Source organism: Rutidosis leptorrhynchoides, unplaced genomic scaffold (genome assembly GCF_046630445.1).
Source record: "Rutidosis leptorrhynchoides isolate AG116_Rl617_1_P2 unplaced genomic scaffold, CSIRO_AGI_Rlap_v1 contig322, whole genome shotgun sequence".
NCBI classification, from domain to species: domain Eukaryota; kingdom Viridiplantae; phylum Streptophyta; class Magnoliopsida; order Asterales; family Asteraceae; genus Rutidosis; species Rutidosis leptorrhynchoides.
Window position 1 is genome coordinate 45,322 of NW_027266563.1, and position 17,029 is coordinate 62,350.

At 37.9% G+C, this 17,029-nt stretch overlaps 2 protein-coding genes across 2 annotated transcripts; one reads left to right on the forward strand and one right to left on the reverse strand.

Moving 5' to 3' along the window:
• Positions 1 to 3,106: 3,106 nt before the first annotated feature.
• On the reverse strand, positions 3,107 to 4,804 carry LOC139882884 (uncharacterized). Its single transcript, XM_071867138.1, has one exon. The coding sequence runs from the start codon at positions 4,802 to 4,804 to the stop codon at positions 3,107 to 3,109; it is 1,698 nt and encodes a 565-aa protein (XP_071723239.1).
• Positions 4,805 to 13,490: 8,686 nt separating this feature from the next.
• Positions 13,491 to 14,471, forward strand: LOC139882885 (uncharacterized). The gene has a single exon (XM_071867139.1). The coding sequence runs from the start codon at positions 13,491 to 13,493 to the stop codon at positions 14,469 to 14,471; it is 981 nt and encodes a 326-aa protein (XP_071723240.1).
• Positions 14,472 to 17,029: the final 2,558 nt, after the last annotated feature.

Consider the following 17,029-nt stretch of genomic DNA (forward strand, 5'->3'; position numbering starts at 1 on the left):
AGACTTTAACTTCTTCAGGCTTCAAAATGTTGAGTCTTGAACGGATAAGGTTGAATTGATTTTTCTCCAAAGGCTTTGTGAATATATCCGCTAGTTGACTCTTTGAATCAACAAATTGAATCGAGATTTCTCCATTTTGAATATGATCTCTAATGAAGTGATGTCGAATCTCAATATGCTTTGCTCTTGAATGAAGGATTGGATTTTTGGTGAGATTGATCGCACTGGTGTTATCACATCTGATTTCTGTGCATGAGTCTTCAATCCCAAAGTCTTGTAGCTGTTGTTTTATCGAGAGAATTTGCGAACAGCAGCTTCCAAGAGCTACATACTCTGCTTCTGTCGTTGAGAGAGATACAGTGCTTTGCTTCCTTGAAAACCAAGACACTGTCCTGTTTCCAAGTATTTGACAAGTTCCAGAGGTGCTTTTTCTATCGACTCTGCAACCGGCCAGATCTGCATCTGAGTATCCTAGAAGATTAAAGTCTCCCTTCTTGGGATACCAGAGACCGATGCTTGAAGATGTGGCAACGTATTTGATAACACGTTTTACCGCACTAAGATGGGATTCTCTGGGATCTGATTGAAACCTAGCACAAATGCAAACACTCAACAAAATATCAGGTCTAGAAGCAGTAAGATAAAGAAGTGAGCCGATCATGCTCCTGTACAGCTTTTGATCTACTTTCTTCCCTTCTTCATCCTTGTCTATCTTCTGAGAACATGACATTGGTATGTCGGTCTTTTTGCACTTTTCCAATCCAAACCTTTTGACAAGGTCATTCGCATATTTTTCTTGATGAATAAAAGTTCCTTCCTTCATTTGTTTAACTTGGAGTCCAAGAAAGAATGTTAATTCTCCCATCATACTCATTTCAAACTCATCCTGCATAGTCTTAGAAAATTTCTTGCATAGACTTTCATTAGATGATCCAAAAATAATATCGTCCACATATATTTGAACAAGTAAAAAGCTTTTGCTTTCCTTTTTGATAAACAAAGTAGTATCTACTTTACCTTTGACAAAACCATTATGTAATAAGAATTTACTTAGTCTGTCGTATCATGCTCGAGGTGCTTGCTTTAAACCATACAAGGCCTTTTTCAGTCTAAAGACTGAGTCTAGCTTCTTTGGGTCTTCAAACCCAGGTGGTTGTTCCACATAGACTTCCTCATGGATGAATCCATTTAGGAATGCACTTTTGACGTCCATTTGGAATAACCTGAAATTTTTATAACAAGCAAACGCAAGTAATAGACGAATAGCTTCTAACCTTGCTACTGGAGCGTAAGTCTCATCATAGTCTATTCCTTCTTCTTGCGTATATCCTTTGGCCACGAGTCTTGCTTTGTTTCGTAGACTTTTCCTTCTTCATTCATCTTGTTCCTGAATACCCATTTGGTTCCAATAACAGTTTTACCTTTTGGTTTAGATGTCAATTCCCAGACATCATTGATGTTGAATTGTCTGAGTTCTTCTTGCATAGCTTCGATCCAACTTTCATCAGATAAAGCTTCTTCTATGCTTTTTGGTTCGATTTCAAAAATGAGAGCCACAGCACTAGATTCTTCATGCCTTTTTGATCTGGTGCGGATTCCTTCATTGATTTCGCCAATAATGAGATCTTTAGGATGATTGGATTTATGCTTCCAGTTACTGGTTGTTCTTTCTAGTTGATGATCTCTTTCTTTGTTTGAATCTTCATGTGCTTCTTGATGTTGGACTTCCAGAGACTGAGATGCTTCTTGAGTTGTAAGCATTGGAAGGTCTGGAGTAGGTTCAGACTCTTCATACTGAGTCTGGCTGGATTCATCTTGCATTGAGTCTTGGAATTTAACATTCGTTGATTCCTCCACTAACTGGCTTTTCTTGTTGTAGACTCTGTAGGCTTTGCTTGATGTAGAATATCCAAGGAAGATGCCTTCATCTGATCTTTCTTCAAACTTACCAACTCTATCATTTGCATTTTTCAAAATAAAGCATTTGCAACCAAACACATGAAAGTATGAAACAATAGGCTCTTTACCTTTGAACAATTCATAGGGGGTTTTCTCCAAAATAGGTCTTAAAAAGACTCTATTTATAACATAGCATGCTGTTGAAACAGCTTCAGCCCAAAATCGTGAAGAAATTTTGCTTTCAATTAAAAGTGTTCTAGCCATTTCTTGAAGAGATCTATTCTTTCTTTCCACAACTCCGTTTTGCTATGGAGTATATGGAGAGGAAAACATATGATTAAAACCAGATTTATCACAAAATTTCGTAAAATCTTTATTTTCAAATTCACTTCCATGATCTGTTCTTATGCTTGAAATTGCACATCCTTTTTCATTTTGAACCTTTTTGGCAAATTTTTCAAAATACGAAAAGGTTTCTGACTTACTTGAAAGAAAATATACCCAAGTAAAACGGGAGTAATCATCCACAATTACTAGGCAATATTTCTTACCTCCAATGCTTTGGGTTCTGGTTGGTCCGAAGAGATCCATATGAAGTAACTGTAGTACATGATTAGTAGAAACATGGTTTATTTGCTTAAATGAATTTCTTACCTGCTTTCCCAGAATGCATGGAGTGCATGAATCAGACTTTTGGTATGGCAATTTAGGTAGACCTCGAACAAGCTTCTTTGATGAGATTTTGGCTAATTGTTTCATATTGACATGGCCAAGCTTTCTGTGCCATAAGACTGCTTCATCTTGAATTGAGATTAGGCATTGTGCTTCATTTGGTTTTACATCAAGAAGGTAGATATTTCCATGTCTTCGACCCATGAAAGACTGAGTTGAGTCTTTGCTAATTCCAGAACACGTGCCTTCTTGAAAGGAGATCTTGAAACCAGTATCACACAATTGGCTAATGCTTAGAAGATTGTAGTTGAGTCCTTCCACTAGAGAGACATTGCTTATTGTGAGATTTCCAATTTTCACAGTTCCAAAACCCACAATGCTTCCTTTGCTGTTTCCACCAAATGAAACTTTTCCACCATTCACTTGAACAATCTTTATGAAGCAATTTGAGTCTCCTGTCATGTGTCTTGAACATCCGCTGTCAAGATACCACTTCACTTTCTTTTTGACAGAGACATGCATTCAAAGAAGAGTCTCACGCTTTCTTTGGTACCCAAATTTTCTTGGGTCCTCTGGCGTTAGTAGAATAAGCATTACTAGGCCATACTTTCTTAACAGGCTTCCAAACCATAGGACATTCTTTTTCAAAATGATCATGACTGTTACACTTTGAACACCTTAGAGCACTTCGACCTACAGACTTTACAAAGACTTTCTTGAAATGATTTTTGTAAGTCTCCTTTGTTGGTCTTTTCTTAATTCTTTCTTTTACTTTTGGAAAATCAATTAAAGGAATTGTTTCTGCTGTCATACCCAAACCAGACTTGTTAAAGTAAGGTCTTTGGACTGAAAGAACTTTTTCAAGTTTTTCAGACCCTATTGAAAATTTCTTTGAAATATTTGATAAGTCAGTTTTTAAGAAAGCATTTTCTTTTGAAAGTTTATCTTCATTCTCCTTAAGAGTTGAAAAATTCAAGTCTAAACTTTTCACTTTTTCTTCTAAAATATTTTCCTTTTGTTTTAAAACTAAGTTTTCCTTTTTCAGTTCGGAAATCCTTTTTAGAGAAGTCTTAAGACTAAAACATAGTTCATCAATGTATTTAGAGACTTTGACAGGAATTTTATAATCACTTACCTCACATTCACTGTCTGAGTCTGATCCAGAGTCTAAGTCTGATTGTGCCATCAGACATAGGTTGGCATATTCCTCATCACTTTCTTCACACTCTGTATCGCTCCAAGTTTCGGCTTTGAGGGCTTTTCGAGATTTTTCAGCTTTTCCTCTTTTCTTCTTCAGGAGAGGACAATTTGGTCTGATGTGTCCATTTTTCTTACATTCGAAGCAAACTACATCTTTGTTTGGTTCCTCATTATCAACAAACTTGGTTTGCTGTTTCTGAAGACTTTGTTTCCTTGAGTTGAACCTTCTTCCTTTTCTATTCAACTTTCTGAACCTTCTAATCATAAGAGCAAGCTCCTCATCATCCAGATCTTCTTCAGAGTCTGTATCATCAGAATCATCGTTAGATTTTAATGCAATGGATTTCTTACCTCTTGGATCTTCGTCTTCATTGATTCGTTCCACTTCATAAGACTGAAGAGTTCCAATCAGCTCGTCTACAGATAATGGCATAATTCTTTGCGTCTCTCTTATTGAAGTCTTTATATGATTCCAATCCTTGGAGAGTCCACGCAGTAGCTTGTTCACCTTCATAGGATCAGAAATTTTCTGTCCTTGATTCTCAAGGCCATTGACAATATCTGTAAAACGGCTAAACATGTCAGTTATAGATTCTCCTTGTTTCATTTTGAAGGCTTCATATTGACCAAGGAGAATGTTGATTCTGGTCTCCTTCACTCGGTCTGTCCCTTCATAAGTGATATGTAATCTGTCCCAGACTTCTTTTGCTGTATCACAAGAAGATATTCTGTTATATTCAGTTGGTGATAAAGCACAATATAAAGAGTAAATTGCTTTTGCATCGAGTGCTTGTCTCTTGTTTATCTCTTCTTGAGACATTCCGCTGGGTTCAACAGTTTCTCTCCCTCTTTCGGATGCTGATGCAGCAGTAGGAGTAATTCCTCTTTCCACCACATCCCATTCCAGAGGATCCTTTGATCGTAGAAAAGCTTTCATCTTGTTTTTCCAGATGTTGTAATCCTTTCCATCAAAGTAGGGTGGTCTTGTATTGCTTTGCCCTTCCACCAGCCCTGGTGCTAGCATACTAGCCATGGATCTTTTACTCTAAAGTAAAACACTTCAAATAAAGTAAGAACACAGGCTCTGATACCAATTGAAAATACTAGTACGAGTACCTAGAGGGGGGTGAATAGGTTTATGAAAATTTTCTTGCAGTTTGCGCAATACTTAGACAGATGAAGGATTAAAAAATCAATCGTAAGACTGAGTAAAGGGAAGAGAAAATTAAACACAAGGTTTATAGTGGTTCGGCTTGATTCAAGCCTACGTCCACTCTTCTGCACTGACAGCCGATTGGCTGGATTCCACTATGAACAAAGAGATGTTACAGTGTTGATCTTCCTTGATTTCTCGATGTAGATGATCTACTACACTCGCTCAAGGTATCACCAAGTACAAACACTCTCTGTGTATACAATTTCGCTCGAACTGTCTCGACTAACAATCAAGGTTCTTCAGACTCTGGAATTTATCTATCGATCACACACTTAAAACAACTAGAACGTCTTCCTTTTATACTCCTTTATGCCATCATAGCCGTTGGCACTTACCAAAGGAATTCCTCCAATCTACCCGTTGGACGGAATCAATTAAGAAGATCATCCGAGCTATTTAAGGAATCTGATGATAGCCCATCAATCCTGTTCGCCCATACAATCAGGATTTTGGTTTCCAAGAATAGAACATTCCAAGAATGTTTCGTCGACCATCAGATCTTCAATTGATCTTAGATAAGAATCAAAGAATCCGAAATGATTATCCAACCAAGGGATCTATTCCAGAGGATTGGATCAAATCCCCAACCATATACTTCGGCTTCGGATATCCTACACCACTGGATTAGAAAGACTGTCAGTGAGAATAATCTTGAGTCTTGAGTCTTGAGTCTTGAGTCTTGAGTCTTGAGTCTTGAGATTACAAAGTCTTGAGACTTTAAGCCAATGATATCAAGACTAGACTGATAGAAATGTTTTGTCAGCTTCAAAATCTTCTGGAAAGATTTCTCCAACACACACCCTCTCCTCCATGTTGGCCCTGTTAAATTATGTCTCGAGTTTGAGTTTTTGCAAAATGCGATCCGTTTGGATAAAAATTTTATTATATGATTGTGAAGATATTTTTCTGATAAAGATAATATTCAAGATTATGCACAAGAGAAGAAATTCAAAATTCTTTTTGGGTCTTGGATGTCTTCAGTTAACGGAAGGAAAATCGTTGGACTCCATGAAGGTCTACAAAAGAGGAAATAAACTAGAATGAAAAAAGGAGCAAAGTTTCTTCTTTATCTGCAGAATAAGGTTATCTACGTTGGGCCCAAAGTTAAAGTCTTGACTTTGGGCACACAATATAAAAGCAAAAAGGAACGTGAAGCCCTCTACACGTCCACGATCCGCTTGAGAGAGGAGACACAAGTTTTTGAAGCCATGTGAAGCGTTGAAAAGGAACGTGAAGACTTACATATGTGGACCAAAGACAAACGCCGGATTTCCTGATTTTGGCGTACGTAGAGTGTTTCTATTTTGAGCTTGGACGCGTGGTGATTTGCGCAGTGAATTTATGTCCAAGTGAGTTGTTTATTTATAAACACTTTGGCTGCGTTTGGCAGTCAGGATAAAATTCAGTATATGATATGATTTATTCTATCATACGTTTGGTACTCGCTCAGGACAGAATAAAGTCCGATATAAGGGGATATAAGCAGGATAAAATAATTCCATGAGGGAGATGGGATAAAGATTGATAGGATTTCTAATGTCCATAATAGGAAAGTTATTTTTCTCGAATAACAAACTTATTAAATTAACAAAATTGAAATTATATTTCAATATAAATAATATTTGAATTCTAATTTAAGAAATTAAAAATGAAAAAAATAGAAATCTATTTTAAATTAATCTTATTTTAATTTATATATTCAACTTTAATTCTATCTTATAATAAACATTCAATCTATAAATTAAATATTTATATTTATTATATATTTTAGGTATTTTTGTATTTTAGGTATGTTAGTACAGTTTACTATTTGATAAAATTTTATTAAAGAATGATGAATGGGGAAAAAATAAATAATAAAGAAAATAATATAAAAAATAAATAAAAATAAAAATAAATTAAGGAATAATGTTACGAGAGATTTTTACCATCTCCGTTTATGAACATTTAGGTTCATTTATAATGATATGCCATTTATATCAAAAAAATGTACATGATATGATGTGAATATATCCGACTTTAATACTATGATTCACCAAACGATGGACCGGATATGAAAAAATCCCAGGATTTCATACCCTATCATATCTAGTCATATCCTAATTAAAAATCCGGATGACCAAACGTAGCCTTTGGGTTTAAGATTAAATCTAGGTATGAGAAACACTCGAGCGTGTGAACGATTGTAAACTCTGATTCTCCAATTATAATAGATTATTTGCTATTGGCTCTCCTCGTGAACGTAGATACCGATACTCAGACTGAACCACGTAAATCTCTAATATCCTTATTATTTCTCGTTTATTTTTCTGGTAATTTTGCGTTGATGTAAATTGCAAGATGTTGTCATTTCCACATATTATATTCCAACAATTGGTATCAGAACTTGGGATTGAATTTCTTGATTATGATTTTGAGCTTTTGCTTGTCGAATTATTATCTGGAAATTCTGTTATTGTAATTATGTCTGAGAGAAAATCTGAAATTGAGAAGTTTAACGGGAATAACAACTTTGGGTTTTAGAGCATTAAGATGTAGACATTATTGCCAACCCAAGGTTTGGTCAAGGCACTGGATGGTGAAGATGAGTTATTGATCATAATGAAAGCCTCTGAGAGGGTAGAGTTAATGGAAAGAGTAAAGAGCACAATTCTGTTAAATTTGTCGGATGAAGTTTTAATAGAGGTTGCTGAGGAGAAGGATGTCGTAGCATTATGGGCAAAATTTCAGGCACTCTATGTGAAGAAAGGTTTGAACAATCACTTGTACATGTTGAGAGGATGTTTCAATTTAGATATACTGAATGTACGTCTATCAGAACTCATCTAGATGAATTTAATAAACTCATGATGGATCTGAAGAACGTCGGTAAGATATTTGATGATGAAAAACATAGCATGAAATTGTTAGCCTCTCTACCAGAGTTATGGGAGCACTTTACTAATTCACTGTTGCAAGTGCGTACTACAATTACCTCAGAAGAAATAAAGTCCGCCTTATTCTCTAAGGAGTGGCAGAGAAAGTTGCAAGATAGTGGTCTGGCACAAGGAGTAGTGCAAGCACTGACGATTCGGGGCATAAAATAATATCGAGGGCCTAGTAGCAGCAGAGGTGAAAACATATCGAAATCACGCTATGAAAGTCCAAGGGACATGTGAAGTTCTTTGAGTGTCATGAGAAATGGCACATCATGAGAAATTATCCAAAGCGGAAGAATAAAGGTGATAGACAGAATGCTACAAGCAGTGTGGTGAACGTCGCCGAGGGGAGCAATAGTGATGCAGAAGCTGTTTTATGTGTGACTACTACTTCATCAGGAGACGAATGGGTGCTAGATTCGAAATGCTCTTATCATATGACACCTCATAAGAACTGGTTTACTACTTACCAGACTGCAAATGGTGGTGGAGTTCTTTTGAAGAATAACGCAGTCTGTAAGACTGTGAGGATAGGGACAATTCATATTCGGATGCACGATGGAGTGATGCACACATTAGCAGATGTGAGACATGTACTAGAGCTAAAAAAGAACCTTATTTCTCTGGAGACACTCGATGACATCGGGTGTAGGTACACTGCTGAAGGTGGAGTACTAAAGATCTCTTGAGGTGCCATGACAATCATGAAATGGAAGAAAGTGAATGCTCTCTATCAACTGACCATGACCAAAACCACTGCAGTTTCATTAGGTGAGTCGAACTTTAACTTGACTCAGTTATGGCATATGCGATTAGGGCACATGAACGGGGCAGGTATGACGATGTTGAGTGAAAGAGGGTTGTTGAAGGATCAAAAGATAGGAAAGTTGGACTTATGTGAGCACCGCATTTTTAGGAAGTAGCACTGAGTTAAGTTTATTACAGCTAATCATTCGACCAAACGACCAGTTGAATATATTCATTTAGACGTTTGGGGCCCATCTTCGATTCCTACAAAAGGAGATGCCTGATATATGCTAACATTTATCGACGATTATTCGAGAAATGTATGGGTATATTTTCTAAAACACAAATATGATGTGTTTGATCGATTCAAGAAATTTAAGACATTAATTAAGAAGCAGTCAGATAAACAAATCAAGTGCCTAAGAACTGATAATGGCATGGAGTTTTGTGGTAAAAATTTTACCGAGTTCTGTGAGAAATAAGGTATTGTGAGATACCGCACAGTACTCAGGACACCACAACAGAATGACGTGGTAGAACGGAAGAACAAAACTTTGCTTAAGCGAGCACGATGCAAACTTTCGCATGCAAGACTTGGTGAGGAATTTTGGACCGAAGCAGTGAACATGGCATGTTACCTGGTTAATCAATCTCCACCATCTGCTATCGAGTGGAAGACTCCTGAGGAAGTATGGTCCGAGAAACCTATTGATTACTCCGAATTACATATATTTGAATGTCCTGCGTATACTCATGCGAGTAATGGTAAGCTTGAGCCGATGGCAAAGAAATGCATATTTCTGGGTTATGCACATGGGGTGAAAGGCTACCTACTATGATGCACCGACCCCAGGTCACCTGGTGCTGATGTGATCTTCGATGAGACTGTAATGCTTCAACAGATGAGTTCTAAGACACAACCAGCAGAGCAGACATATCATGATGTCATTAGTGAGGTGGAGCTTCACGTTGAGAATTCAAAGACCTCAAAGGTAACATAAATCGAGACTGCAGATGAGGTTGTAGTTCCTGAAGTTAGTGATAATGAACAACCAGCAAAACCACAGCACACTATAGCCACAGATAGACAAAGAAGGCAAATTTGTGGCATCCCAAAATTCATGGCAACCTCTAGTCACATTTAGGTCTATGAATAGGTGATGGAAGTACCATCAAGTTATGACCATTTAATCCATAATTTGCAATAAGATTTATGGCCAAGCTTTTAATGGATAATTATTTGATAGGAAAGAAAATCCTATCATTGGCCATGTGTTTTATAAATTGGAATTTATGGAATTATGATTTCAAGATTTTGGCCATGTGGAATTTAGTAATTAAATTCTTAAACGAAAGAATTAAAGATGAATAATTGAAAGGGAAATTGTGGGTTTAATTAGGTTGGGCCTTAGGCCCAAGAGTATGGATTTTGGAGGGCCAAATGGTCGGCCCATTGGAGCCAAGGAGGGGCTGTCGACCAGCCCATTTGCTGGCCCAAGATTGGCCCAAGAAGAAGGCCCATCAGCCTTGCATGTAACCGGACAAGTGGCATGAAGGAGGTGAAGCATGGTGGACACTTGTCTTCCTCCACAATTACACTTGTTCCCCATGCAAAGAGGGGATACATGCAATATAAAAGCCACCAAAAAGGAAGAGAGAGAGAGAAAGAGAGAGAGAGAGAGAGAGAGGGAGAGAGAGAGAGTGGCTGGTGGAGGATTCGGCCAAAGGGAGAGAGAGGAGGTTGTGAGAGAGAGGGAGTGGCGAGAGAGAAGGGGAGCCGAGAGAAGGAGCTCGCCCGTCGCCGCCGCATGCCGCCGTGATCGCTGCCGTGTGCCGCTGTTCGTGTGGTCTAGAGGCAAGTTGGAGTCCTCTAGCTGCTCTTTCATGTGCGTTTTTTGTATGTATGGTGGATATAGTGTCGATTTTGGGTGATTAGGTGAGGTAAACCGAAGTATGGATGACTTGTTCTTGAAGTGGTGTGACTGTTTTCGCTCGAACGGTTTGAGTCAGAATGTTGTGTGAGCTTGCATGTATGTTTGGAGTTAGATTTTGGCTTCGATATATTCATTAAAGTTGTAGCTTACATCTTAAACTACAACATGCTAAAATTTTGTGGAAAATGATAGAGATTTAAGAGGTTAAACTCTCGTCTTACGGAGACCTCAGATCTGGAACGATTTCACTGACATCTTGATGGATTTGTGGTTGCATGTTGATTTGTGCTAATAATCTTTCTTCGATCTCTTCATGAAAGTTGTAGGGGACATCTTAAAATACAATATACTCAAATTTGAAGTGAAATGAACAAGTATAGCCTAGTAAATCGACTAGATCTTGAAGACGGAAATTCTGGAGATGTATTACAGGACACCCGAGACTTCATGGACTTAAAAGACGACTATAATCTGGTTAGCTGACTTAGATCTCTTCATGAAACTTGTAGAGGACATCTTGATGAAGACCATAATAAAATTTCAGAGGAAACGAAAAAGAATAGGTAGGTAAAAACTCAGTATTTCGGAGAAGCATGTTCTGGACGATTCGGTGTTGGATCCAGAAGCTTCGTGAGACTGTAGAAAATAATCTAAAAAGAATCTGGCTTGGAAGTCTCCATGAAAGATGTACGAAAATGTCTTGAATATGACTCGGTAAAATTTCGTAAATTTTGGAGGTCGTATGGATATTTTAATCGAATTTCTTCAAAAACTGTGCATTCTGGTTTCATCCGAAAATGACATGCCATTTTGTGGAAATTGCGAAATTGTGTGAAATTCTATTTGGCCATGTATTTTGCATGTAATTATTATTCTATTGGCTTGTTTGTCACTTGCCTTAATTTTTATAATCTTTGGGAATTTATAGATATTAAATTTAATATTTTTTTTTTTAAAATAACAAAAGCTGGAATTTAAATAAATGAAAAAGGGCATGATAAATGGATTATTTTAATTGGCATAAATTCCATGAATTTTATTTTATAAATAATTGCACCATGTAGTATGTGTAATGAGGTCTTGATGTATGCATTGAGATGCATTTGTGAATTCAATGTTGAACATGATTGTTGGTTGCCATTGCATCATATGCCATGCTAAATTGAGACCGAAATTGGTGAACATGAATAATGTTAAATGAGGAGATTGTTGTGGCGGATGATAATGCCCAGGGAGTGTCGGGATGCCCGGTGGTATACGGTACGTAATTCCAGGGGAGGCCTGGTGGTATGTCGGTACATAATTCCGGAAGCCCTGTCGGAGGTCTTTGCCCGAAGGGAATGCCTCGCGATGCCAGGATTTGGGTGCGAGATGCCCGGCCAAGGAGTGTAAATGCCGGATGTCCGGTTGTATCTTGGATACATGCCCGGAGGTTCCTCGTGATGCTAGTTGGGATGCGAGATGCCCAGAATGAGGGGGGCCGGATGCCCGGTTGTATCTTGGATACATGTTCGGATGGTTCTCGCGATGCCAGGATTGGGCGTGAGTGATGAATGTGGGATGCAAACATTGGTCCCGGGAAAGAGAAATGTGGCGGTCCAATATGAAAAGATGAGATTGAGAAATTGAAATTGAAATATGCATGATGATATGCATGATATGATGATGATGATATGGCATGATGATATGCATGATACAATGATGATATATGATATGGCATGGTGATATGCATGATATGATGATGATGATGTCATGATGATGATGACATGTGCGATATGATGATGTCATGATGATGATGACATGTGTGATATGATGATGCCATGATGATGATGACATGTGTATGGTATGATGGTGTAATGTATATGATGATGATGACATGTGTAATATAAAAATGTCATGATGACGATGATATGAGTATGACATGATGATACACATGTATGTGCTATGACTGTGGTGATGATGCATGATAGTATATGCATGGCTTCAAGGTAAGTAATGCCTGCAATGCATGTATGACTTGTATGATGCAATGAGTGGTTATTGGATTCCTTTACCTGCTGAGTGGTTGTACTCACCCATTTTGGGGACCAACATTTTAGATTAGTAGATGGATTGAGCGGTTGGATATGACCGTAAGAAGGAGGATAGCAAAGGAGGGAACTTTTGGACGCCGACACTAATCGATGGACTCTAAAGTATACGACTGTTAGAAGAGACGTCGGTCATCTTTTGAAATATAGCCAAGTATAGAAAGACTATGGCATTTTGATGTATCGACTAATGATGTCCATCAAGTTATGTAAATAAAAGTGTACGGCTTTGACTTATATAAAATGTTTAGTTAGTGTGCATCGTTTTCTGAATGTAGGGAATGGAGTTGTTGGTTATGCTTCCGTTATATGAATTGCGCAAGGGACCGATTTAAAATATGTAAACCCCCAGGTTGTATGGACCCGCTGCAATTGAAATGGTATTAGAGTGACATGTTATTAGGAAAAGTGAATGGTAAGCGATCTGTGGTGACCCTAATCGAATCGGGGGCCGTCGAGGGGTGCCACATCCCTGTATTGGTATCAGAGCGATGGTCTATTTGGAGTGATAAGGAGCCTCAAATGGAAATGAGGATAGAAAGATGCACACCATAGGATACTAACTAAGAGTAGTTGACTAACTTTGAACAACGGGTGATGGGTATTCACTCGTATATCCCTGGTAACTAGTGTGATGTTGCTTTTGTGTGTCAGTAACATTCTATGTTACTTATGTGACTTTAGTAAATAACCTTAATTAGTGATCTGACTAGTGACATCGAGTTGCAAATTATTCTTGAGGCAAATGCTTGGAAATTGCAGGAAAGTCATGGTATGAGCTGGAAGTGCTCATCCATCGAGGGTTGAACCCCGAATGGAAGACATCCTGCAGGCATTGGCTAATATTGGAAATCTGATGGAAAGGCAAGCGCAGCAACAACCTGGAGTGGAACGTCGCCCTCAGGGACTGGTGGAACAATTTCTGAAGTTGAAACCACTTAAGTTTAGTGGAATGGGAAGTCCTGAGGAGGCGGAACATTGGATTGATGGAATGGAACGGATTTTCCGGTTGTTGGACTGTAGTGATGCTGAGAAAATAGTTTTAGCAGAGTACCAGTTGGAGGGAAATGCAAAGTTTTGGTGGAGAGCTTCGAAGGATACAATCTTTCCACCAGGTACTGATTTGAATTGGGATGAGTTTGTTAGAGCTTTCAATAGGAAGCATTTTTCTGATTGTGCCAAGGATAGGAAGATCACTGAATTTGTTCAGTTGGAACAGAAGGAGCTGACAGTAGACCAGTATGAGGCAAAATTTTCTGAATTGTCTAGGTATGCTCCTAGATTAGGTGAGGATCGAGAGGAAAAGGCAAAGAGATTTCTAAAAGGGCTAAGGACTGATATCAGGAAACAACGTGTGCCTCTGAATATAAGAGATTATAATGAAATATATGAAAGGGCACGGTTGGTGGAGCAAGAGTTAGTGAGAGAGCAATCGGAATCTAAGAGACAGATAGCCTTTAGTGGTATTCAAAAGGGTAAGAGACCTTATCCTGGTCAAAGTCGGCCCTGGGGATCTAAGAAGAGGAGTAATTTTGGGAATTCTAGAAAGGTCAGAAGTGGCCCGATTCTAGGAAGAGTACCCTACCAGGGTAATATTTGTCAGAGATGTGGTGGACAACATGGACCAGGACCCTGTAATGATCGATTGAAATGTTTTGGCTGTGGGCAGAGAGGTCACTTTAAGAAAGATTGTCCACAAGGAAGGTCGCAGCCGAATGTCAGCTCGGTGCGACAAGTACAACAAAGTACTGGTGGACCAAATTTACTAAGGAACCCACAGAGGCCACCACCATAAGGAAGGGTGTATGCAGTCACTCAAGAGGAAGCAGGAGCTTCCTAAAGTGTTATCTCAGGTATGATTTCGATAGAGGGATAAGAAGGTATATGCGTTATTTGATGTGAGTGACACGCATTCATTTGTGTCCGAAAAATATAGATGATTGTGAGGAGTAGGAACAAATCTCTAGATATGCCTCTTCGTATTTCTGCATCGCTGAAAGATATGTTGTTATCTACGTTAGTATGTGAGATGTGTGACATAACCCTAGTGGAATGAGATCTGGAAATGGACTTGATAGTGATAGTTATGTATTACTTTGATGTCATCATAGGAATGAACTAGCTCCGTAAGCAATGGACTAGGATGAATGATCTCCTGAGATAGTACTTACTCATGCGCTAAGGATAAAACCGTGAGGCTAAGAATGGGATAAGTCTATTAGAGTGGCGCAGCGGAAGCATGGTTAAGCTTGTAGAACTCTTGTTCGTAAGAAAGAAGGACAAGTCGATGCATTTATTATAGACAATTGAATCAGGTGACAGTTAAGAATAAGTATCCCTCATCTAGAATTGATGACGTATTCGACCAACTGCAAGGAAGTTTGGTCTTTAATTGACTTGAGATCAGGATACCAGTTAAGGATAAAGAAAGAAGACATTCCTAAGACCGCATCTAGGGCTCGCTATGGACACTATGAGTTCCTAGTTATGCTATTTGGATTGACGAATGCCTTAGCTACATTCAAGGGTTTAATGAATAAGATAATTAAGCCTTATTTGGATAAATTGTGATTGTCTTCATTTGATGATATCCTGATGAGGACCTGAAGACGTGCGTAGCATCTAAGCGTAGTGCTGCAAGCGAGGTTTAAGAAGTGAATTATAGAGAGTGAGTTATGAATTTGAGGATTAAGTTATGATCATTTGAGCTAAGTAGTGACTTCTTATTAGAGGATCTTATTGGAAGTCTTGATGCATTACATGGAGACATTTAGTATGTATAGATTGATCTTGGAAGCCATGAGTTTGAGTGGTCATATGAGACATGGAATTAGTTGAGGTTTATATGTCGGAATAATAGGTTTAATCGATGGTGGTCGACTTTTAATTTTAGGTGGTGATCTCAGTTTGAAAGGATTTGGTGGAATTAGTGGATGATCAATTGTGGTTATAGTCTTTCCAAGGTGGAATGGTGGAAGTTCAAATTGTGGATTTGGTGAGTGATTAGTCTAAGTGATGATCATTTAGGATGAGATCTGAGATATATTCGGTGGAAACTAGACAAGTTCTTATCTTGGTGGATTGTCGATTTTTGAATTGAATGAGTCTTGGTGGACTATCGATATTTGAACCAAATGAATGGTATTATATTTTAGGCTTGAATTTATGTTGCAGTGAATGCATAGTGAATGTCTTTGTTGGACTGAACCAAATGAGTTATTGGTGGTGTTGATTTTGATGGTTCTAGGTTTGAATTGGTGGTGACAAAGGTATAGAGATTACACCAACAGTTTTGGTGGAATAGCATGAAGGCGGACTTAGCTAAACACGTTTCCTAGCGTTTAACATGCCAGCAAGTGAAAGTCTACTAACCTATATAATGCATCGCCATTGTTGTCTGATGTAGTGCAATTAGATTGGAAACACTTGAGTTTGGATGTTTTCAAAGTTCTAAGATTTTGCATGTAAATTACTTTGAAAATCTTAAGGTCGGGACTGAGTTTGATGACTCGCCGATGCGTTGATTTCGGTATTTCAAGAAAGGCTTAGGATTTTGGTATTTCAAAGTTTTTAGTTTCAAAAATCTTTACGACAGGACCAATATTATCGACTTGCTGAACTATGATTTTCAATACTTCAAGAAATGCTTATGGTTTTTGGATAAAATTATCACCTGTACATCCCAAGTTTTGAACTTCAATCGAAAAGCAGATTTTGATTGCGAACTATTTTAGAAAATCTCTTGAATTTCATCAAAATTTATGAGTACTGTGACACCGTGCCCAAATGTTTTAAGAAATGTTTTCTATTTCAAAGAATTCTGAACTTTTTATAGAAAACATTTCCAACCCATTGGAGTTGGGATTGAGATTGGAATTTTGCCAACGTATCGATTTAAATTTTACTAAGGGTTTTGATAAAGTATTTTATTTCGCGCCGTGATGCAAGTGCGACTCAAGGCTTTACACGTGGATTTCGAAAAACATTTGTAATTTAAACGTGATCATGGATTTTATGGAATTGGTGTCATGCTTTGAATTTGTGAATTGGTTTCAACGATATGAGATTTACCTATTTTCAAAGACTATTATTGTTATACCGCTATGTCTTTGAAATCCCTGTTTTGCATTATTTGATATCATGAAGTGGAATTTTTAAGAACTCAAAGGATTTTCCACATTGATGATTTGAAAATGTTTTGACATGGAAATGACATATGATTTCAAAGCTTGCTATTGTTGTTGAATGCTTTTGAAAACCTCAGTTTGTATTCTTTGATTTCATGAAGGAAGATTTTCAAGCGTTCAAAAGAAATTTCAGATGTGGTTATTGTTTTAAAAATTGTTTATGATG

What these genes read in the sequence shown, in the direction of transcription:
- LOC139882885 (XM_071867139.1), top strand. Translation starts at nt 13,491, where the DNA reads ATGGAAGACATCCTGCAGGCATTGGCTAATATTGGAAATCTGATGGAA.
- LOC139882884 (XM_071867138.1), bottom strand. Translation starts at nt 4,804, where the DNA reads ATGGCTAGTATGCTAGCACCAGGGCTGGTGGAAGGGCAAAGCAATACA.